The sequence below is a fragment of the Tachyglossus aculeatus genome, chromosome 1 (genome assembly GCF_015852505.1).
Source record: "Tachyglossus aculeatus isolate mTacAcu1 chromosome 1, mTacAcu1.pri, whole genome shotgun sequence".
In the NCBI taxonomy this organism is placed as follows: domain Eukaryota; kingdom Metazoa; phylum Chordata; class Mammalia; order Monotremata; family Tachyglossidae; genus Tachyglossus; species Tachyglossus aculeatus.
Window position 1 is genome coordinate 64,464,521 of NC_052066.1, and position 23,545 is coordinate 64,488,065.

Sequence of the window (23,545 nt, forward strand, 5' to 3'; positions counted from 1 at the left end):
TTTATTGAGCGCTTACTGCGTGCAGAGCACTGTACTAAGCGCTTGGGAAGTACAAGTTGGATACAGGAGGTTGAATGCGTCAGTGTTCTCTGACCACAAGCAGCTGGTCTTTGAGGAGTTCAGAGTCTAATGGGGAAAATAGACATTAATAATAATAATAATAATAATGGCATTTATTAAGTGCTTACTATGTGCAAAGCACTGTTCTAAGCGCTGCTGAGTAGACTCCAAATCTGGTGCAATTTAAATGCAATCTCCTTTATTGCATTAGTCAGCATTGCCACTTTCTCTGTATTTCTCCCCCAAATAAAACACAACACTGCACACATAAAGAAGAACCATAGTAATCTATACTTATTAATCTATATTAATCAGAGGAGCAGTGTGACTCCGTGGAAAGAGCATGGGCTTGGGAGTCAGAGGTCATGGGTTCTAATCCCAGCTCCGCTGCTTGTCAGCTGTGTGACTTTGGGCAAATCACTTCACTTCTCTGGGCCTCAGTTACCTCATCTGTAAAATGGGGATTAAAACTGTGAGCAAGATCACTTTGTATCCCCCCCAGCGCTTAGAACAGTGCTTCGCACATAGTAAGCACTTAACAAATGCCGTCATTTTTATACTGTAAACTCTGTGTGGGCAGAAATTGTGTCTTCCAAGTCTGTTATATTGTGCTTACTTAGCAAGAGAAGCATTGTGGCCAAATGGATAGAGCACCAGCCTGGGAATCAGAAGGACCAGGGTTCTAATCCTGCCTCTGCCACTTGTCTACTGTGTGACCTTGGACGAGTCATCATCATCATCAATCGTATTTATTGAGCGCTTACTATGTGCAGAGCACTGTACTAAGCGCTTGGGAAGTACAAATTGGCAACATGTAGAGACAGTCCCTACCCAACAGTGGGCTCACAGTCTAAAAGGGGGAGACAGAGAACAAAACCAAACATACTAACAAAATAAAATAAATAGAATAGATATGTACAAGTAAAATAAATAAATAATTAGAGTAATAAATATGTACAAGCATATATACATATATACAGGTGCTGTGGGGAAGGGAAGGAAGTAAGATGGGGGGGATGGAGAGGGGGACGAGGGGGAGAGGAAGGAAGGGGCTCAGTCTGGGAAGGCCTCCTGCAGGAGGTGAGCTCTCAGCAGGGCCTTGAGTCACTTCACTTCTCTGTTCCTCAGTTACTTCATTTGTAAAATGGGGATTTAGACTGTGAGCCCACTGTGGGACGGGGACTGCGTCCAACCTGATTACCTTGTATCTACCCCAGTGCCCGAAACATAGTAAATGCTTAACAAATACCACACTTATCATTATTATTGTTATTATTTCTAGACTGTGAGCCCACTGTTGGGTAGGGACTGTCTCTACATGTTGCCAACTTGTACTTCCCAAGCGCTTAGTACAGTGCTCTGTACACAGTAAGCGCTCAATAAATACGATTGATTGATTATTACAGTGCTCTGCACATTCATTCATTCAGTCGTATTTATTGAGGGCTTACTGTTCGCAGAGCACTGTACTAAGTGCTTGGGAAGTACAAATTGGCAACGTATAGAGATGTTCCCTATCCAACAATGGGCTCATAGTAATCACTCGATTGCTGGTTCACCACTTGTCGGCTGTTTGGCTTTGGGCAAGTCACTTAATTTCTCTGTGGCTCAGTTCCCTCATCTGCAAAATGGGGATGAAGGCTGTGAGCCCCACGAGGGACAACCTGATTACCTTGTATCTGCCCCAGTGCTTAAGAGAGTGCTTGCTACATAGTAAGTGCTTAACAAATGCCATCGTCATTATTATTATTATTATCAGTTATGGGCAAGGATAGAGAAGCAGCATGACTTAATGGATAGAGCATGGGCCTAGGAGTTAGAAGGAATGGGTTCTAATCTGCTCTGCCATATGTCTTCTGTGTGACACTTAGGCAAGTCACTTAACTTCTCTGAGCCTCAGTTACCGCATCGGTAAAATGGGGACTAAAACTGTGAGCCCCACGTGGGACAACCTGATTACCTTTGCTTAGAACAGTGCCTGGCACAGAGTAAGTGTTTAACAAGTACCATTTTAATTATTATCATTATTATTGGTATCATTATTATTCATTCATTCAATCATAGTTATTGAGCACTTACTGTGTGCAGGGCACTGTACTAAGTGCTTGGGAAGTACAAGTTGGCAACTTATAGAGACGGTCCCTACCCAACAGTGGGCTCACAGTCTGGAAGGGGGAGACAGAGAACAAAACAAGACATATTAACAAAATAAAATAAATAGAATAACAATGTACAAATAAAATAAATAAATATTACCCAGTGCTCAATTCTCAAAGATTTCTACATGGATTTAAATTTTGTTTTTTAAATGGTATTTGTCAAGCACTTACTATGTGCCCGGCACCGTACTAAATAAAAGATAATCAGGTTGGACACAGTCCGTGTCCCACATGGGGCTCAAAGTCTTGATCGCCATTTTGCAGATGAGGGATCTGAGGCATAGAGGAGTGAAGTGACTCGCCCAAGGTCACAGCAGACAAGTGGCAGAGCCGGGATTAGAACCCAGGTCCTCTGGCTCTCAGGCCTGTGCTCTTTCCACTAGGCCACGTAGCTTCTCAGTTGTCCGGCATCTGGTCACCCCACCTTCTCCCGTCTCTTCAACCAATTAAAACTCAACGAACTATCGACAGGCCATCCCTACCGGGAATTCTGTCATCTCCGCACTAACAACACCTGCCTTAGCTTCTCCACAGCCTCATAACCCAGTTAGCTTATGTCTACCCCAGCCATTAGAAAAATGCCTGGCACATAGTGAACTATTGACAAATACTGCAATTATTACTATTATTGCTACAAAATCTTCATTAGCTATGCCGATATCCCGTTCTAAGTCATTGCTGTGTCATCTCCACTCTTGACCCTCTTGGAGATCTGAACCCCACAGCCACCACAGCGCAGTTGAAATCCTCAACAGTTACCATGCCAACGCCAAAATACCCAGAGGGATAAAGTATTGGCGAACAAGCGTAGTGAAGCTTGAGGCAAAATCCTGTTCGAATCTGTCTCGTTATGAGGTAATAATTATAATAATTATGATATTTGTTAAGCACTTATTATGTGCCAGGCACTGTTCTAAGCGCTGGGGTAGATCAAAGATAATTGGGTTGGAAACAGTCCTGTTCCACATGGGGCTCACCATCTTAATCATTCATTCATTCATTCATTCATTCAATCATATTTATTGAGTGCTTACTGAGTACAGAGCACTGTACTAAGTACTTGGGAAGCACAAGTTGGCAACATATAGAGGCGGTCCCTACCCTACAGCGGGCTCACAGTCTAGAAGGGGGAGACAGACAACAAGAGAGAACATATTAACAAAATAAAATAGAATAAATATGTACAAATACAATAAATAAATAAATAAAGTAATAAATACGTACAAACATATACATATATACACGTGCTGTGGGGAGGGGAAGGAGGTAAGGCGGGGGGATGGGGAGGGGGATGAGGGGGAGAGGAACGAGGGGGCTCAATCAATCAGAGATGAGGGAACTGAGGCCCAGAGAAGTGAAGAGACGTGCCCAAGATCACACAGCAGACAAGTGGCGGAGCCGGGTTAAGGACTCATGACCTTTTGACTCTCAGGCCTGAGCTCTAGCCACATTCATTGGCAGTGTGGACCTGATGGTATTAAGGTTCAGCAGATTTTTAGTTGGGGTTGGATGTTTTGTTTTGTTGTCTGTCTCCCCCTTCTAGACTGTGAGCCCACTGTTGGGTAGGGACCGTCTCAATATGTTGCCGACTTGTACTTCCCAAGTGCTTAGTACAGTGCTCTGCACACAGTAAGCACTCAATAAATACGATTGAATGAATGAATGAACGAATGAATGGACATGTGTCCAGTCCTCCTTCCCATCCTCACAAATACTTCACTGCTCCATGCCCCAATCAATCAATCAATCAATCAATCAATCGTATTTATTGAGCGCTTACTGTGTGCAGAGCACTGTACTAAGTGCTTGGGAAGTACAAGTTGGCAACATATAGAGACAGTCCCTACCCAACAGTGGGCTCACAGTTTCCTCATCTATAAAACAGGAATTCAAAACCTGTTCTCCCTCCCATGTGGGGCAGGGACCGAATCCAACCCCAGTGCTTAGAACAGTGCTTGACACATAGTAAGCACTTAGCAGATACCACAACTCTGATTATTCAACAAAGTTGTCTCTGTCCCTGACAATCCTGCCATGCCAGAGTGGGAAAGATTCTCAGGAGCTTACTTAGCGCAACCTGACAGATAATATTTTACCCTGAGAATAAAGAACTCTGGAGATGAAGTGTCTCCAACCTTCCTAAATTGATTTTGCTGCTTATCAGGCCTTATCTTCAAGATTGTTTGCTGTCTATCTTATTCTTCAGTGACAGGCCTCTTCTCCCGTTTGGTCACCAATGAAAATGGACAGCTGACCCTTTGTATAATAATACTTCACATTTGAAAGTCATTATTCGCTTACCCTTCAGCCTTACTAGTGGATAGAGCACAAGCCCGGGTGTCAGAAGGTCATGGGTTCTAATCCTGGCTCCGCCTCTCTTCTGCTGTTGATCCTTGGGCAAGTCACCTCACTTCTCTGGGCCTCAGTGCCCTCATCCGTAAAATGGGGATTAAGATTGTGAGGGACAGGGACTGTGTCCAACCCAATTATCTTGTATCTACCCTAGGACTTAGAGCAGTGCCTGGCATATAGTAAGTGCTTTAACAAATGCCATTATTATTATTTTTATTATTTACCTTTTCCTCATATAAAAACATAAGTGAAGAACATAAGCAGTGCCATTGCTGGGTCAGGCCCTGTGGCCCATGCAGTCCAGGAAGCCAACTCCAACGAGCAGCATGGCCTAGTGGATTGATCACAGGCCTAAGAGTTCAAAGGACTTGTGTTCTAATCCTAGCTCCGCCACTTGTCTGCTGTGTGACCTTGGGCAAGTCACTTTATTTCTCTGTGCCTCAGTTACCTCATCTGTTAAACGGGGATTAAGACTTTGAGTCCTACATTGGACATAACCCAGTTAGCTTATGTCTACCCCAGCCATTAGTAAAATGCCTGGCACATAGTGAACTATTGACAAATACTGCAATTATTACTATTATTATGATGATGATGAGAAGAACTGTGTAATGATTGATTGATTGTAATGGTTGTCCACCTTTGCATCCACCTCTTTTCCAGCTCTTTAGTTATCTTTATGGCTTAAATGCTTTTCTTCCTGTGCCTCGATCTCTTCTATCTCACCACTGACCACCTACTTTGGTCTTTCTTCTGGCCTGGAACTCTATCCCCTTGATTTTACAACAAGCCATCAGTCTCCCACAGACTGTGAGCCCACTGTTGGGTAGGGACTGTCTCTATATGTTGCCAACTTGTACTTCCCAAGCGCTTAGTACAGTGCTCTGCACACAGTAAGCGCTCAATAAATACGATTGATTGATTTCAAAGCCCTCCTAAAAATCACATTACCTACAAGAGGCCTTCACCGACTTAGCTGTCATTTCCACTACTCCCTCTCCCTTCTTCGTCACCTACGGACTTAGATCTGTATCCCTTACCCTCAGCTCCACAGCCCTGCTGAATTGTACTCTCCCAAGCGGTTAGCACAGTGCCCTACACACACAGGAAGCGTTCAAAAAATATGACCGATCTCCTCCGAGAGGCTTTCCTTAATTATGCCCTCCTATCACGTAATGCACCTCCATCTCTACCCTTTAAGCATGTGATAATTACCCACCTCCAAACCCACAGCACTTAAATACGTCTGTCTCCTCCTCTAGACTTTTAGCTTCTTGTGGGCAGGGAATATATCTACCAACTCTGTTGTACTGTCCCAAGCCCATAATATATTTCTCTGCACGCAGTGGCTCTCAATACATATCGCTGATGGATTTTCCTGAAGGACCCAAAGACCTTCCTATCTATTATCTTTTTTTTTCTTCACAAGTCTCTAGGAGAAACAAATGTTATTGCCACCACCTTCAGTGTTATCAATTGATAGTATTTACTGAGTGCTTTCTATGGTTCAGAGCACTGCTCTAAAAGCTTGGGAAAGTACAATACAGTAGCTTTGGTAGACATGATTCCTGCTCCCAAGAGGCTTAAAAGAGTGGAAATTTTACAATTCATTCATTCATTCAATTGTATTTATTGAGCACTTACTGTATGCAAAGCACTATACTAAGTGCTTGAGAGAGTACAATATAACAACAGACACATTCCTGCCCACAGTGAGCTCAGAATCTAGATGGGGAGACAGACAATGATATAAATAAATAAATAGATAAAAAATAAATAACATCTGTATGGATTCATTCATTCATTCCTTCAATTGTATTTATTGAGCTCTGTGTGCAGAGCACTGTACTAAGAGCTTGGAAAGTACAATGCAGCAATAAAGAGAGACAATCCCTGCCCACGTGCAGAGCACTGTACTAAGAGCTTGGAAAGTACAATGCAGCAATAAAGAGAGACAATCCCTGCTCACAATGGCTTACAGTCTGGGCAGCAGGGGGGAGACAGACATCAAAACAAGTAAATAGGCATTATAAATAAGTAGAATTATAGATATATAAGTATTTGCATAAGTGCTCTGGGGCAGAAAGGGAGGGAAGAGCAGAGGGAGCGAGTCGAGGTGACGCAGAAGGGAGAGGGAGCTGAGGAAAGGGTGCTCAGTCTGGGAAGGCCTCTTGAAGGAGGTGTGTCTTCAGTAGGCCTTTGAAGGGGGGAAAAGTGGTTGTTTGGTGGATTTGAGGAGGGAGGACATTCCAGGCCAGAGGTAGGACGTGGGCCAGGGGTCGGCTGCGGTACAGGAAAGATGGAGGCACAGTGAGAAGGTTAGTACCAGAGGAGCAGATACAGATTTATACATATCTACATACACATACAATTGTGTCTGACCTTCTCAGCAGGTCTTCAATTCCCTTCAATTCAAACTTGGTTGTCCCTCAAGGCTTTGAGTTCTATTCTAGACTGTGAGCCCACTGTTGGGTAGGGACTGTCTCTATATGTTGCCAACTTATACTTCCCAAGTGCTTAGTACAGTGCTCTGCACACAGTAAGCACTCAATAAATATGATTGATTGATTGTTTCTCATCATAATCATCAATCGTATTTATTGAGCACTTACTATGTGCAGAGCACTGTACTAAGTGCTTGGGAAGTACAAATTGGCAACATCTAGAGACAGTCCCTACCCAACAGTGGGCTCACAGTCTAAAAGACTGCTCACAGTTTCTCAGTCTACACTCACTCTCTTGCAGATTTCTTCCTCTCCCACAACTTCAACTCCCCCTCCTTCCTCTCCCCCTCCTCCCCCTTCCCATCCCCCCGCCATACCTCCTTCCCCTCCCCACAGCACCTGTATATATATATGTATATATGTTTGTACATATTTATTACTCTATTTATTTTGCTTGTACATATTTATTCTATTTATTTTATTTTCTTAATATCTTTCGTTTTGTTGTCTGTCTCCCCCTTCTAGACTGTGAGCCCACTGTTGGGTAGGGACCGTCTCTATATGTTGCCAACTTGTACTTCTCAAGCGCTTAGTACAGTGCTCTGCACACAGTAAGCACTCAATAAATGCGATTGAATGAATGAATGAACTCCCATCTTTACACTCCTCTACAATCTCACATTTCCTCTTATCTCCAGGACATCTTTACATGGATATCTTGCCAGCACTTCAATAATAATAATAATAATGGCATTCGTTAAGCGCTTATAATGTGCGAAGCGGTATTCTAAGTGCTGGGGAGTATAAAAGGTGATCATGTTGTCCCAAGTGGGGTTCACAGTCTCAATCCCCATTTTACACATGAGGTAACTGAGGCTCAGAGAAGTTAAGTGACTTACCCAAGGTAACACAGCAGACATGTGGAAGAGCCAGGATTAGAACTCATGACCTCTGATTCCCAAGCCCGTACTCTTTCCAGAGCCGTGCTGCTTCTCTAAGCTCAAGCTCAACTTGTATGAAGCAGAACACATTTTAGTGTCTTCTCTTGGAAATAGCCTCCTTCTCCACCTAACTTTCTCCCCATCCCTCAAGCCCAATACCTCGGCAGCAACCTTGACTACCGCCCCTCTTTCAGCCATGATATTCAGTCCGTCATCAAATTCTGCCTGTCCTTCAAAACGACTTCAGAATCTTCCCCTTCTTCTCCATCTTAATTGCTACCATTCTAGTCTAAGCACTTGTTTAGATTATTGCATCCTTCACGGCTCTGACCTCCCTGACTCTTGCTTCTCCCAGCTGTATTTGAGAGTTTCCTCTTCTGCCTGGATCACTTTCCTAAAACATCACTTTGGGCACTTCTCCCCACTCCTCCAAAACTCCATTCCTCAACGCATCGATCAGCTTTCTCCTCATAACTTGTCCTTGTTCCTCTTCTACTAATTCCAACTCGAATGCTTCATTCCTCTCAAAAGAACCCATTAACTATGCATCGTTCACATCTCTCTTGTCCGCCACTTCTATTTTATGGTATTGAAGTGCTTCGAGTCAAGCACTGTTCTAACCACTGGAGTATCACTGCAGTGTAGTTTATCAGGTTGGACAGAGTTCCTGTCCCACATGGGGCTCACACTTGTTCATCCATTCATTCAATCAATCATATTTGAGCGCTTACTGTGTGCAAAGCACTGTACTAAGCACTTATCCATACAGTCCCTCTGTCCTGGAAAGCCTTACCCCTCACAGCCTTTCTGAAATCAGATTCTCCTTTTGGAGGCCTTCCCTGATGAATCCCTATTCTCCCCACCGTATTCGTTGTGGTATTTGTTAAGTGTTTATTATGTGCCAAACACTGTTCTAAACACTGGGGTAGGTACGAGTTAATTAGGTCTGTCACAGTCACTGACCTGCACAGTGGTCACAGTCAAAATAGGAGGGAGAGCAGGTTTTTAAAACCCTTCTTACAGCTGAGGAAACTGAGGCACAGACTTGCCCCAGGTTACACAGCAAGCAATCAGCAGAGCCAGGATTAGAACTCAGGTCCTCTCTCAGGCCCACATCATCCCCCGGGCCTGGAATGCCCTCCCTCTGCCCATCCGCCAAGCTAGCTCTCTTCCTCCCTTCAAGGCCCTACTGAGAGCTCACCTCCTCCAGGAGGCCTTCCCAGACTGAGCCCCTTCCTTCCTCTTCCCCTAGTCCCCCTCTCCATCCCCCCATCTTACCTCCTTCCCTTCCCCACAGCACCTGTATATATGTATATATGTTTGTACATAGTTATTACTCTATTTATTTTACTTGTACATATCTATTCTATTTATTTTATTTTGTTAGTATGTTTGGTTTTGTTCTCTGTCTCCCCCTTTTAGACTGTGAGCCCACTGTTGGGTAGGGACTGTCTCTATATGTTACCAGCTTGTACTTCCCAAGCGCTTAGTACAGTGCTCTGCACACAATAAGCGCTCAATAAATATGATTGATGATGATGAAGGCCTGTGCTCTTTCCACTAGGCCATGCTGCTTCCCCTTTAGGCCTCTTTACTTCCTTATCACCTAAGCACTTGGTTATTAACTTGTACTTCCCAAGCGCTTAGTACAGTGTTCTGTACACAGTAAGCGCTCAATAAATATGATTGATTGATTGATTATTCAGACATCCCCATTGCACTTATGTCTATAAGCTGTACTGCTTCCTCCGATCTGCGCTTTATCTGGGTGTGTCCCCTGCTAGACTGCAAAATCCTTGAGGGTAATAATAATAACGATGGCATTTTTTAAGCGCTTACTATGTGCAAAGTACTGTTCTAAGCGCTGGGGAGGCTATAAGGCGATCAGGTTGTCCCAAGTGGGGCTCACGCGTCTACCAACATTATTGTAATGATGGTATTTGTTAAGCGCTTACTATGTGCCAAGCACTGTTTTGAGTGCTGGGGTCTTGTCTTATGCCGTCGAGTTGTTTCCGACTCATAGTGACACCATGGGCACATCTGTCCCAGAAAGCCTCACTCTCCATCTGCAATCATTCTGGTTGTGGATCCAGAGAGTTTTCTTAGTAAAAATATGGAAGTGGTTGACCATTGCCTCCTTCCGCTCAGTAAGTTTGAGTCTCCACCCTCGACTCTCTCCCGGGCCGCTGCTGCCCAGCCCGGGTGAGTTTTGACTTGTAGCCGATTGCCTGCCACTCGCTAGCCACTGGCCAAGCTAGGAAGGGAATGGACAGGCCTCTGCTTGACTCTCCCTCCCATAGCCGAGACTGGTAGAGGACTGGAAACTCTCCAAGTGCAACCCTGAGAGCACAGGGGTAGATACGAGGTAATCAGGTTGTCCCACGTGGGGCTCACAGTCTTAATCCCCATTTTACAGATGAGGGGACTGAGGCACAGAAAAGTGAAGTGACTTGCCCGAAGCCACACAGCTGACAGGTGGCAGAACCGGGATTGGAACCCACGTCCTCTGACTCCCAAGCCTGTGCTCTTTCCACTAAGCCACGCTGCTTCCATTGTGCTATTGTACAATCCCGAACTCTTAGTACAGTGCTCTGCACTGAGCGCTTAGTACAGTGCTCTGCACATAGTAAGCGCTCAATAAATGCGATTGATGAGTAAGAACTCAGTAAATACTATTGAGTGATCTACATCTGTTATGCTCTCCCAAGTGCCTAAAACACTCTTTTGCACAGAATTGGTGCTCAATAAATTCTACTGATAACATCCATATCATATCATGTTATCCATATATGGATAACATCCATATCCAAAACCCTGACCAGTGTTCTGACTGCCCATTAACAGCTCCATTGAGAAGCAGCGTGACATAGTGAATAGAGCCCAGTCCTGGGAGCCAGAAGGTCATGGGTTCTAATTCCGGCTCCGCCGCTTGTCTGCCGCATGGCCTCAGGCAAGTCACTTCACTTCTCTGTGCCTCAGTGACCTCATCTGTAAAATGGAGGTCACTGAGACACATGCGTGGCTCAGTGGAAAGAGCACGGGCTTTGGAGTCAGAGGTCAGGGGTTCGAATCCCGGCTCCGCCATTTGTCAGCTGTGTGACTTTGGGCAAGTCACTTAACTTCTCTGTGCCTCAGTTACCTCATCTGTAAAATGGGGATTAAGACTGTGAGCCCCCCGTGGGACAACCTGATCACCTTGTAACCTCCCCAGCGCTTAGAACAGTGCTTTGCACATAGTAAGTGTTTAATAAATGCCTGTATATATGTATATATGTTTGTATATATTTATTACTCTATTTATTTATTTATTTATTTTACTTGTACATATCTATTCTATTTATTTTATTTTGTTAGTATGTTTGGTTTTGTTCTCTGTCTCCCCCTTTTAGACTGTGAGCCCACTGTTGGGTAGGGACTGTCTCTATATGTTGCCAATTTGTACTTCCCAAGCGCTTAGTACAGTGCTCTGCACATAGTAAGCGCTCAATAAATACGATTGATGATGATTATTATTATTATCATTATTATTATTATTATCTGAAAAATGGGGATTGAAACTGTGAGTCCCACGTGGGACAGGGACTGTGTCCAACCCGATTTGCTTGGATCCACCCCAGCGCTTAGTCCAGCTCCTGGCACATAGTAAGCGCTTAACAAATATCTTTGTCATTATTATTATTATTATCCCTCCGGGCTCCCCACCAGGGACTTCAGTCCCCAGGGGGTCATAGCTGTACTGGACATGTGAATCAAATATGGAAACTGAGGCCCAGAATAAGGAAGTCCTTGGCAGTGTGAATCAGGGTGAGGTCATCAACAATGCCAGATTTCTTGTTTCCCAGCTATGACAAGGAAGTATCTGGGAGAAGCAGCCTGGCCTAGTGGAAAGAGCATGGGCTAGCGAGTCAGAGGACCTGGCTACTAAACCCGGCTCTGCCAATTGCTTGCTGTGCGACCTTGGGCATAGTCACTTAACTTCTCTGTACCTCAGTTTCCTCAACTGTAAAATGGGGATTCAGTACCTGTTCTCCCTCTTACTCAAACTTGGAGCACCATGTGGGACAGGGACTTTGTCCGTCCTAATTAACTTGTATCTATCCTGATACTTAGAACAGTGTTTGACACATAGTAAGTGCTTAAATCCCATAAAGCAAATCTGCAAACTGCAGCTGGATCAGGATATCTCTGCACTTCCATTTTCCCAGCAGCTGGTTTGGATTTAGGAAAGCAATTTCCATTTTTAGGCAATGGCAGCATTTCCCTGTGACATTTCAATCTGTCTTGATCCTGAAATAATTATAATTTTGGCTTGTGTAATCCAGGTCAGCCAAGCCATGGAATATAGCCCAGTACATCAAAACGTCCATCTCCCGGAATGCTGAGACCAGAAAAAACCCTATTAACAGTAACCTGATCTATGAGGAAACTTCAGTAACCTTAAATAAAAGCAGTAATGTTTTCAAATATGTGTAGTAGCAGCAGCAATAACAGAGCCTAGACAACTCTTAATATGAGGGACAAGGAGAATGTGGATGTTTGAAATCTTCAGATAATCCCAAACTTTCATGCTAGCCAAGTTTCCTTCACCTCCTTCAGACAAAAAAATACACCAGATGCGCTAACTAAAAACAAGGTAGACTTGTAATGTTTCCCTCCGTCTATATTTAAAGATGATAACGAGCAGGGAAATGGCTAAAATGTACAGATCCATAATTTTTATTAATGTCTCCTTGTGGGCAGAGAATGTACCTTCCAACTGTGTTACGTGGTACTCAGAGGACCTGGGTTCTAGTCTCAGCTCTGCCACTTGTCTTCTGTGTGACCCTGGGCAAGTCACTTCACTTAATGATAATTAAGATAATGATTATGATTATGATTAATGATAATCATAAGAAGAATTGTAATATTTGTTGAGTGTTTACTATATGCCAAGCATGGTACTATGGATGCAAACAAATTGGGTGGGACACAGTCTCTGTCCCACATGAGGCTCACAGGCTCCGTCCCCCTTTTACAGATGAGGTAACTGAAGCCCAGAGAAATGAAATGACTTTCCCAAGGTCACACAGCAGACAAGTGGCAGAGGCGGGATTAGAACCTATGACCCTCTGACTCCCAGACCAAGCTGTTTCTTCATGAATCCCTGGGACGGGGACTGGATCAGATCTGGTTATCTTCTATCTTCCATCGTGCTTAACAGTACCCAGCACATAGTACAAGCTTAACATATACCACAATTATTATTATTATTATTGTCTAGAGTTGACTGTAGCCTCCAAGGTGAATTTATCCTGCTGTCATTCTAGATTTTCTAGGACATATTTATGGTCCAAATAAGCTAAGCTCCCAGGAAGGCCGAGTTCCAGCTTTTTGGGGGTAGTAGAGGCTGTCACCTCAGGGGGTTTCCACCCATTATTTTTGCCCCCGTGAGTTTTCAGGCTGTTTGGCCAGGTGGTTTCTCCCATCTCCCCTTCATCAGAACCTTCCAAACAGGACTGAAAGGAGTTGAGATTTTCTGTGGGCCATCCTGAAACTGTCAGCTCCCTTCTAGACTGTAAACAAACTCATTACGGTTAGTAATGAGTTTACTTCGGTTAGTAATGAGTTTACTTACTTATCCAAGCGCTTAGTACAGTGCTCTGCACACAGTAAGCACTCAATAAATACGATTGATGATTACGGGCGAGGAACCTGTCTGCTAATTCTATGGCATTGCACTCTCTCAAGTGCTTAGTAATAATATTCATTCATTTAATTCACTCTGTTTTTGTGGCAGCTCATGAGGGGACTCCCATCAGGAACCCTGCATGGGGCGTTGACCACTCACTCCTCCTGACTCCCACCTAATCATCATCATCATCATCATCGTCACCATCATCATCATATTTGTTATAAGTGCTGGGGTGGATACAAGCAAATTTTGCTGGACACAGTCCCTGTCCCATGTGGGGCTCACAGTCTCAATCCCCATTTTGCAGATGAGATAAATGAGGCAAACAGAGAATTGAAGTGACTTGCCCAAGGTCACACAGCAGATAAATGGTGGAGCCTGGATTAGAACCCAACACCTTCTGACTCAACTATGCCATGCTGCAGTCACAACCCACTTCCCTCCCATCCCCACTTTAATAATAATGAAGCCGTTTGTTAAGCGCTTAATATGTGAGAAGCACTGTTCTAAGTGTGAGGTGGGGAGGGAGATAGAAGGTGATCAGGTTGTCCCATGAGGGGCTCACAGTCTTAATCCCCATTTTACAGATGAGGTAACTGAGGCCCAGAGAAGTTAAGTGACTTGCCCAAAGTCACACAGCTGACAAGTGGCGGAGGTGGGATTAGAACCCATGACTTGAGGCTCCCAAACCCATGTTCTGTCCACTAAGCCACGCCGCTTCTCTGCCCTTGTCTTTCGTCCTCCTTCCTTTGTCGCCAGAAACATGAAGACCTCTGTGCACTATAAGATGCTTCTATATTTACAAGTATGTCTGTCAGTCAATCAATCATATTTATTGAGCACTGACTGTGCAGAAAACACTTTACTAAGTGCTTGAGGGAATGCAACACGACAATAAACAGACACATTCCCTGCCCACAATGAGATTTTAGTCTGAAGGTGAAGACAGGCATGAATAGAAATCAATAAATGACAGATCTGTACATAAATAAGTGCTTTGGGGCTGGGAAGGGGAGTGAATAAAGGGAGCAATTCAGGGCGACGCAGGCAATGGATGTAAACGTATTTGTCCTCGTCCAATCTACTCCCACATATTCAGGAGGATTAATTCTCTGGAGAAGACACTAACGCTAGGAAAAGTCCGGGGAAAACGTGGAAGATGCAGACTACATGGACAGAGACCATAACAACAATAACAGAAGAACCATTAGAAAGGTTGCAGATTATGACGGAGGACTGGATGTTCTGGAGAAAGTATATCCATGGAGTTGCTATGAATTGGAAACGACTTGACGGCACTTAATAATAATAAATAAAATCTACTCCATTAGCCTCTACATTCCTCAAGGGCAGGGACCAGGGTGGGACTCTTCTTTGTAATGGTATTTGTTAAGCGCTTACTACGTGCCAGGCACTGAACTAAGCACTGGAACAGATCTAAGATAATCAGGTTGGGCACAGTCCATTTCCCACTTGGGGCTCACAGTCATAATCCACATTTTACAGCTGGGATAGAGAAATGGAGTGACCTGCCCAGGATCACACAGTAGACAAGCGACAGAGCCGGGATTGGAACCCGGGTCCTCTGACTGCTAGACCTGTGCTCTTTCCATTAGGCAACACTGCTTCTCCACTTTACTCTTGCTGCTTCAGTTTGCTGACCAGCGTTTCTTGGGATGTTGTCTCCCTAGATTCCACCAAGAAGCTGAAGGACGTTTTGGAAGAATTCCACGGAGATGGAGTCCTATCCAAGTATAACCCGGAACTGGTAAGCAGCTTCCCTCATAAGCCGTTCCGTTGTTACCTGTTGTATCCATCTGTCCTTTACTTATTCATTCATTTTAATGTCTGTCTCCCCTTCTAGACTTTAAGCTCATTATAGAAAGTAGATATGTCTGCTAATTCTGCTGACTTTGGGGCTGGGAGGGGGAGTGAATAAAGGGAGCAATTCAGGGCGACGCAGGCAATAGATGTAAACGTATTTGTCCTCGTCCAATCTACTCCCACATGTTCAGGAGGATTAATTCTCTGGAGAAGACACTAACGCTAGGAAAAGTCCGGGGAAACGTGGAAGACGCAGACTACATGTGCTTACTTGGATTACTTGGATGATTTACTTGTACATATTTACTATTCTATTTATTTTATTTTGTTCGTATGTTTTGTTTCGTTGTCTGTCTCCCCCTTCTAGACTGTGAGCCCGCTGTTGGGTAGGGACCGTCTCTATATGTTGCCAACTTGGACTTCCCAAATGCTTAGTACAGTGCTCTGCACACAGTAAGCGCTCAATAAATACGATTGAATGAATGAATGCTTAGTGCAGTGCTTTGTTCAGAGTGAGAGCTCAATAAATACCATCGCTTGATTGATCCATCCCCTGGCAGGGGGATGATTTGCATCTAGAAAGCAAGCCTGAATGGACCCCACATCTCTCTGACCTCCCCCGTAACGCCAGATGACCTATCCATCAATCAATGGTATTTATTGAGTGCTTGCTGTATGAGGACCACTATACTAAACGCTTAGGAGAATATAGTATAACAGAGTTGGAAGATATTATTCCCTGCCCACAGCAAGCTTTCCGTCTAGTGGGGGAGACAGACATTCATACAAATAACTAATTTATGGATGTGAACGTAAGTGCTATGGGGCTGAGGAGGGGTGAATAAAGCATGCAAATCCAAGGACGAGTAGCAGCATGGGCTCGTGATAGAGCACGGGCCTGAGAGTCAGAAGGGCCTGGGTTCTAATCTCGGCCCTGTGGTTTTTCTGCCATGTGACCTTGGGCTGGTCACTTCACTTCCTCTGTAACCTCATCTGTAAAATGGGGATTAAGACTGAGAGCCCATGTGGGACAGGGACTGTGTACAACCTGCTTATCTCATGTCTGCCCTAGTGCTTAGTGCAGTGCCTGGCACAGAGTAAGCGATGAGCAAATACCATAAAAAAAGGGGGACACAGAATGGAGTGGGAAAAGAGGAAATGAGGTAGTTGTCAGGGAAGATCTTAAGTGTAGGACAAGAGGACATGGTGTTTGCGGTAAGGTGTCACTGCATCATCGTGGCTCAGTGGAAAGAGTCCGGGCTTTGGAGTTAGAGTTCATGGGTTCAAATCCCTACTCCACCAACTGTCAGCTGTGTGACTTTGGGCAAGTCACTTCACTTCTCTGTGCCCCAGTTACCTCATCTGTAAAATGGGGATTAAGACTGTGAGCCCCCCGTGGGACAACCTGATCACCTTGTAAGCTCCCCAGAAGTTTAGAACAGTGCTTTTCATATAGTAAGTGCTTAATAAATACCATCATTATTATTATTATTATTACCTCGGGGTAGAGGCCTGGGGTTACTTGTGAGACAAAACCCCATCTACTTTTATGAGATGCCTAGATGTTTTGGTGAAAAATAAAAAGTCTTTTTTTTCTTTTAGTACTTGTTAAATGCTTACCATCTGGCACGCACCGTACTAAGTGCTAGGGTAGATACAGAACATTCAGGTTGAAAACAGTTCCTGCCTCATGTGGGCTCACAGTCCAAGTCAGAGGGAGAAGAATTTAATGCCCATTTTACAGATGAGGCACAGAGAAGAGAAGTGTCTTGCCCAAGGTCACACAGCAGAATAATTCCTCTGAACCCTAGGTCCGTGCAAGTTCTTCACAGGCTACCTTTAATCAGCATGGTACATATAGGTCACCTGATGCATAACTGATTATATCTGTGGTTTAAAAAAACTCTTGCATTTTCTCACTTTTTAGATTTTATGGCATTCATTAAGGATTTATGTGCCAGGCTCTATACTAAGCACCGGGGAAGATGCAAGCTAATCAGGTTGGACACAGTCCCTGTCCCACATGGGGCTCACAGTCTTAATCCCCATTTTACAGATGAGGCAATTGAGGCCCAAAATAAGTGAAGGGACTTGCGCTAACACAGCAGACATCTGGCAGAGTTGGGATAAAGATACCTTGGTCCTTCTGACTCCCAAGCATGTGCTGTATCCAATCAGCTACACTGCTTGTCACTGGAAACCTGCTGTCTGGCCTGCAAGGGTCAAGGGCATTGAGCCCACTGTTGGGTAGGGACCGTCTCTATATGTTGCCAACTTGTACTTCCCAAGCGCTTAGTACAGTGCTCTGCACACAGTAAGCGCTCAATAGATACGGTTGAATGAATGAATGAATGAATGAATCAGCACCCCCCTCTGTCTGGCCTCTGCCTCTGTTTATCCCTGTGTCGCCGTGATGCCGCCCACCCAAATCGATTCGCTCTTCTTTCTAATCCTGACTCCGCCACTTGTCTGCTGTGTGACCTTGGACAGGTCGCTTCACTTCTCTGGGCCTCAATCCCTCATCTGTAAAATGAGAATTAAGACTGTGAGCCCTGTGTGGGTCAGGGACTGTGTCCAACGGGATTATCTGTCATATCTATTCTATTTATTTTATTTTGTTAGTATGTTTGGTTTTGTTCTCTGTCTCCCCCTTTTAGACTGTGAGCCCACTGTTGGGTAGGGACTGTCTCTATATGTTGCCAATTTGTACTTCCCAAGCACTTAGTACAGTGCTCTGCACATAGTAAGCGCTCAATAAATATGATTGATGATGATGATGATGATCTACCCCAGCACTTTGAACAGCGGCTGGCCCATGTAAGCACTTAACAAATGCCATATATTATCATTACTATTCCTCTCTCACCAGGGCCTACTGATGATCCTGGATTAGGCCCTTAAGACACAACTCAGGAGCCCAAGCCATTCCCGCTTTTTGGAGATGGCTCTGGACTTTGATTATGGGCTACCGATGAGGAGGTAGAGGTAAAGGAGAAGCAGCGTGGCTCAATGGAAAGAGCCCAGGCTTGGGAGTCAGAGGACATTGGTTCTAATCCCGGCTCCACCACATAATAATAATAATAATAATAATAATAATGGCATTTATTAAGCGCTTACTATGTGAAGAGCACTGTTCTAAGCACTGGGGAATTTACAAGGTTATCAGGTTATCCCACGTGGGGCTCACAGTCTTAATCCCCATTTTCCAGATGAGGTAACTGAGGCTCAAAGAAGTGAAGTGACTTGCCCACAGTCACACAGCTGACGAGTGGCGGAGCCGGGATTTGAACCCATGACCTCTGATTTCAAAGCCCGGGCTCTTTCCACTGAGCCACGCTGCTTCTCACACATGTTTGCTGTGTGACCTTGGGCAAGTGACTTAACTTCTCTGAGCCTCAGTTACCTCATCTGTAAAATGGGGATTAAGAATGTGAGCCCCACCTGGGACAACCTGATCAGCTTGTAGCCCCCGGCGCTGAGAACGGTGCTTCGCACATAGTAAGCGCTTAACAAATGCCGTCATCATCATTATTATTATTATTATAAAAAAGGTTTAAGGGGCTAGAACTAAGATCAAGAACATTTCCTTTATATTCAGTGAGAAAAGTGACTTCTAGAGAGGCCGACTGAGGCGTTCCCTATACTGAGAGAAGGGGAAAAAAATCTTCCCCAGATTATTGAGGAACACCGCGGGATCAAAAAGCAAAAAGACACAAATTGGAATGAAGGAAAGAGCAAGCATGGGGAGACCAACTAAAAAATGCATTTCTCCAGTGGGTAACGTGTAGGTGGGAAACACCGTATTCAAGCCCCCAAGCAGGGGCTGCTGAGAGTGTGAAAGGAGAGAGAACAAAATGGGAAATGAGGGAGGCAGTTAGCACAATCTCTCAGCGTAAATCTCCCAGGTGGGTCGTATTGTCTCCCACCCTCTTCTGTGCGTGTCACTCTACCCCTGTCCTTGGGGACAATGTTTTATTCCAGGAATTTGATTTCTGTTCTGCCCTCTAATTGACGTACAGTAGGTGGAATGTATTCAGGCTGGGTTGGGGAAGTGGAGGCTTATTTTGTAGTCAGTATAATGGCTAATTACTGTTGAAAATTTCTTGTTGAAAAACAGAATTAGTCCGTGAGTGAGGGAAGTTGCTAAGTGGGTGAGGAAGGAGGTGGTTTCTGGAGTTCCGAAATGGCAGCTCTGAGGCCTGGAGACTAATTATTGAAATCTGATGAACAAAGCGGGCTCTTGGGACTATCCAGCATCATCTCCGACTTTGGGAGATAAGGCTGTGGGGAGGGGGGTGAGCAAGCCCCATCTGAAAACTAAGCACTTCTAAGTCACTGAAATCTCTAGTCTGTAAGTTTGTTGTGGGCAGGGAATGAGTTTAACTCTGTTGTACTCTCCCAAGCGCTTAATACAATCAATCAATCAATCGTATTTATTGAGCGCTTACTGTATGCAGAGCACTGTACTAAGCGCTGTACTAATACAGTGTTCTACACATAGTAAGCACTCAATAGATACCAACGATCAACGTAAGGATCTGACTCAAGTGCTGTCTGGTCACTTTTCTTGAACTCCTCAGAACACTCTCCCCACACACGTGTTCTCCCCTCCCTTTCTCCCCTCTCTCATTTTATGTGATTACAATTTTACAGGTTTCTCAGGGAAAAAAATTCTACTTTAATAATAAAGGTACTTGTTAAGCACAAACTGTGTGCCGAGCACTGTACTGGGGTAGATATAAGATAATCAGGTTGGACACAGTCCCTGTCCCACGAGGGGCTCACGGTCTAAGTAAGAGGGAGTAGGATTGAATCCCCATTTTCAGATGAAGAAACTAACCCCAGAGAAGATAATAATAATAATAGTAATAATGATGGCATTTATTAAGCACTTACTATGTGCAAAGCACTGTACTAAGTGCTGGCACTGTTCTAAGTGACATGTCCAAGGTCACACGGCAGACAAGTAGCAGATCTGGGGATTAGAACCCAGGTCCTCTTATTCCGAGGCCAAGACTACTTTGAGAAGCAGGGTGGCATAGTGGATAGAGCATGGGCCTTGGAGTCAGAAGGTCATGGGTTCGAATCCTGGCTCTGCCATTTGTCTGCCCTGTGACTTAGGGCAAGTCACTTCACTTCTCTGAGCCTCAGCGACCTCATCTATAAAATGGGAATTGACACTGTGAGCCCCACACTGGACAGGGCCTGTCTCCAACCCGACCCTGTCTCCAACCCAACTGGCTTGTATCCATCCCAGCGCTTAGTACAATGCTGGCACATAGTAAGCACTTAACAAATACCACAATTAGTATTATTATTACTCCTCCAAGAAGCCTTCCATGACTAAGCCCTCCTCTCCTCTTCTCCCATTCCTTTCTGCACCGCTCTTACTTGCTCCTTAATTCACATTTCTTCCTATCCCCTCAGCACACATGTATGTATCTGCATATATTTGTAATTTATTTATTTATCCATTTATTTATATTAATGTCTCTCCTACACCCCCTCCAATCTGGCTCCTGTCCCTGACACTCCACCGAAACTGCCCTCTCAAAGGTCACCAATGACCTCCTTCTTGCCAAATCCAATGGCTCCTATTCTATCCTAATCCTCCTGGACTTCTCAGCTGCCTTTGACACTGTGGACCATCCCCTTCTCCTCAACACGTTATCCAAACTTGGCTTCATGGACTCCGTCCTCTCCTGGTTCTCCTCTTATCTCTCTGACCATTCATTCTCAGTCTCCTTTGCGGGCTCTTCCTCCCCCTCCCATCCCTTTACTGTAGGGCTTCCTCAGTGGTCAGTTCTTGGTCCCCATCTGTTCTCTATCTACACTCACTCCTTGGGTGAACTCATTCGCTCCATGACTTCAACTATCGTCTTTATGCTGATACACCCTAATCTACATCTCTGCCCCTGTTCTCTCTCCCTTCCTCCAGGCTTGTATTTCCTCCTACCTTCGGGACATCTCCACCTGGATGTCCGCCTGCCACATAAAGCTCAACATGTCCAGGACTGAGCTCCTTATCTTCCCTCCCAAACCCTGTCCTCCCCCATCACTGTGGACGGCACTGCCATCCTTCCTGTCTCACAAGCTCACAAGCTTGATGTCATCCTTGACTCTGCTCTCTCATTCACCCCACCCATCCAATCCAACACCAAAACCTGCCGGTCTCACCTCCACAACATCGCCAAGATCCACCCTTTCCTCTCCATCCCAACTGCTACCTTGCTGGTTCAGTCTCTCATCCTATCCTGACTGGATTACTGCATCGGCCTCCTTTCTGATCTCCCATCCTCCTGTCTCTCCCCGCTTCAGTCTCTATTTCACTCTGCTGCCTGGATTATCTTTCTACAGAAACGCTCTGGGCATGTCACCCCACCCTCAAAAATCTCCAGCGGCTGTCTATCAACCTTCATGTGATGCAAAAACTCCTCACTATTGGCTTCAAAGCTCTCCATCCCCTCGCCCTCTCCTCCCTCACCTCCCTTCCTTCCTTCTCCAGCCCAGCCTGCACCCTCCGCTCTTCTGCTGCTAACTTCCTCACTGGGCCTCGTTCTCACCTCTCCCACCGTTGACGCCCAGCCAACATCCTTCCCCTGGCCTGGAATGCCCTCCCTCCACACATCCACCAAACTAGCTCCCTTCCTCCCTTCAAAGCCCTACTGAGAGCTCACCTCCTCCAGGAGGCCTCCCCAAACTGAGTCCCCCCTTTTCCTCTGCTCCTCTTCCCCTCCCCACAGCACTTGTGTATATTTGTACATCTTTATTACATATTTATTAATGATGTGTATATAGCTATAATCCCATATATCTATTCTGATGATATTGACACCTGTCTACTTGTTTTGTTGTCTATCTCCCCCTTCTAGACTGTGAGCGCATTGTTGGGTAGGGACTGTCTCTGTTGCTGAATCATACTTTCCAAGCACTTAGTACAGTGCTGTGCACACAGTAAGTGCTCAATAAATGTGATGGAATGAATGAATGAGTGAATGAATGAATGTCTCCCCCTCCAGACAGTGCACTCCCTGTGGGCAGGAATGTGTCTGTTGTTACATTGTACTTTCCAAAGTGCTTAATACAGTACTTTGCGCACAGTAAGCACTCAATAAATACAATTGAATGAATGAATGGACAGAATTAGCAGACAGGTCCTCTGCCCATTACGAGCTCACTGCCACCTCCCCCTTCTTGCCCTTTCCCCCTTCTCTTCCTTCCCTTCCCTGGCAATCATTCGAATCCCTGCAGTTTCCCGGACTGTTCCGGATGGAGTCCGGCTCCTCCTCCGCCCTCGTGAAATCCACTGGAAATCGAACTCTCCCAAGCACTTAGTACAGTGCCCTGCATACAGTAAGTGCTCAGTAAATATGATTGACTGACTGACTTGACCTCTGTCCTTCATTCAGGCTGTTAAGAATATTACTCTATTTATTTATTTATTTATTTATTTATTTATTTATTTATTTATTTTACTTGTACATATCTATTCTATTTATTTTATTTTGTTAATATGTTTTGTTTTGTTCTCTGTCTCCCCCTTCTAGACTGTGAGCCCACTGTTGGGTAGGGACCGTTTCTATATGTTGCCAACTTGTACTTCCCAAGCACTTAGTACAGTGCTCTGCACACAGTAAGCGCTCAATAATTATGATTGATTGATTGATTGATTAATTGATTAAGAAGCAGCGTGGCATCATGGCTAGAATCCAGGCCTGGGAATCAGAAGATCTTGGGTTCTAATCTCAGCTCTGCCACTTGTCTGCTGTGTGACCTTGGGCAAGTCGCTTCACTATTCTGGGCCTCAGCTCCTTCATCTGTAAAATGGGGATTGAGACTGTGAGCCCCATGTGGGACAGGGACTGTGTCCATCCTGATTAACTCGTATCTACCTCTGCACTTAGAAAAGTGCGTGGTTCGTGGTAAGCACTTAACAAGTCTAATTTATTTATTTTATTTTTTAAGCATCACCCTTGGCTGTCCCTTATAATAGGCCGCTTCCCTCAATGGGTTATGTGTCTGCCTGGTTCCATTCATTCATTCAATTGTATTTATTGAGCGCTTACTGTGTGCAGAGCACTGGACTAAGCGCTT

At 44.8% G+C, this 23,545-nt stretch overlaps 1 protein-coding gene across 1 annotated transcript in view; it reads left to right on the forward strand.

Annotated features, from left to right (window-relative positions):
• DGKG (diacylglycerol kinase gamma) overlaps positions 1–23,545 on the forward strand; it is a 459,919-nt gene that overhangs the window by 92,135 nt on the left and 344,239 nt on the right. Inside the window, exon 3 of the mRNA XM_038750502.1 lies at positions 15,319–15,395. Coding sequence (XP_038606430.1) covers positions 15,319–15,395 — 77 coding nt within the window. The remainder of the gene's footprint in view (positions 1–15,318; positions 15,396–23,545) is intronic.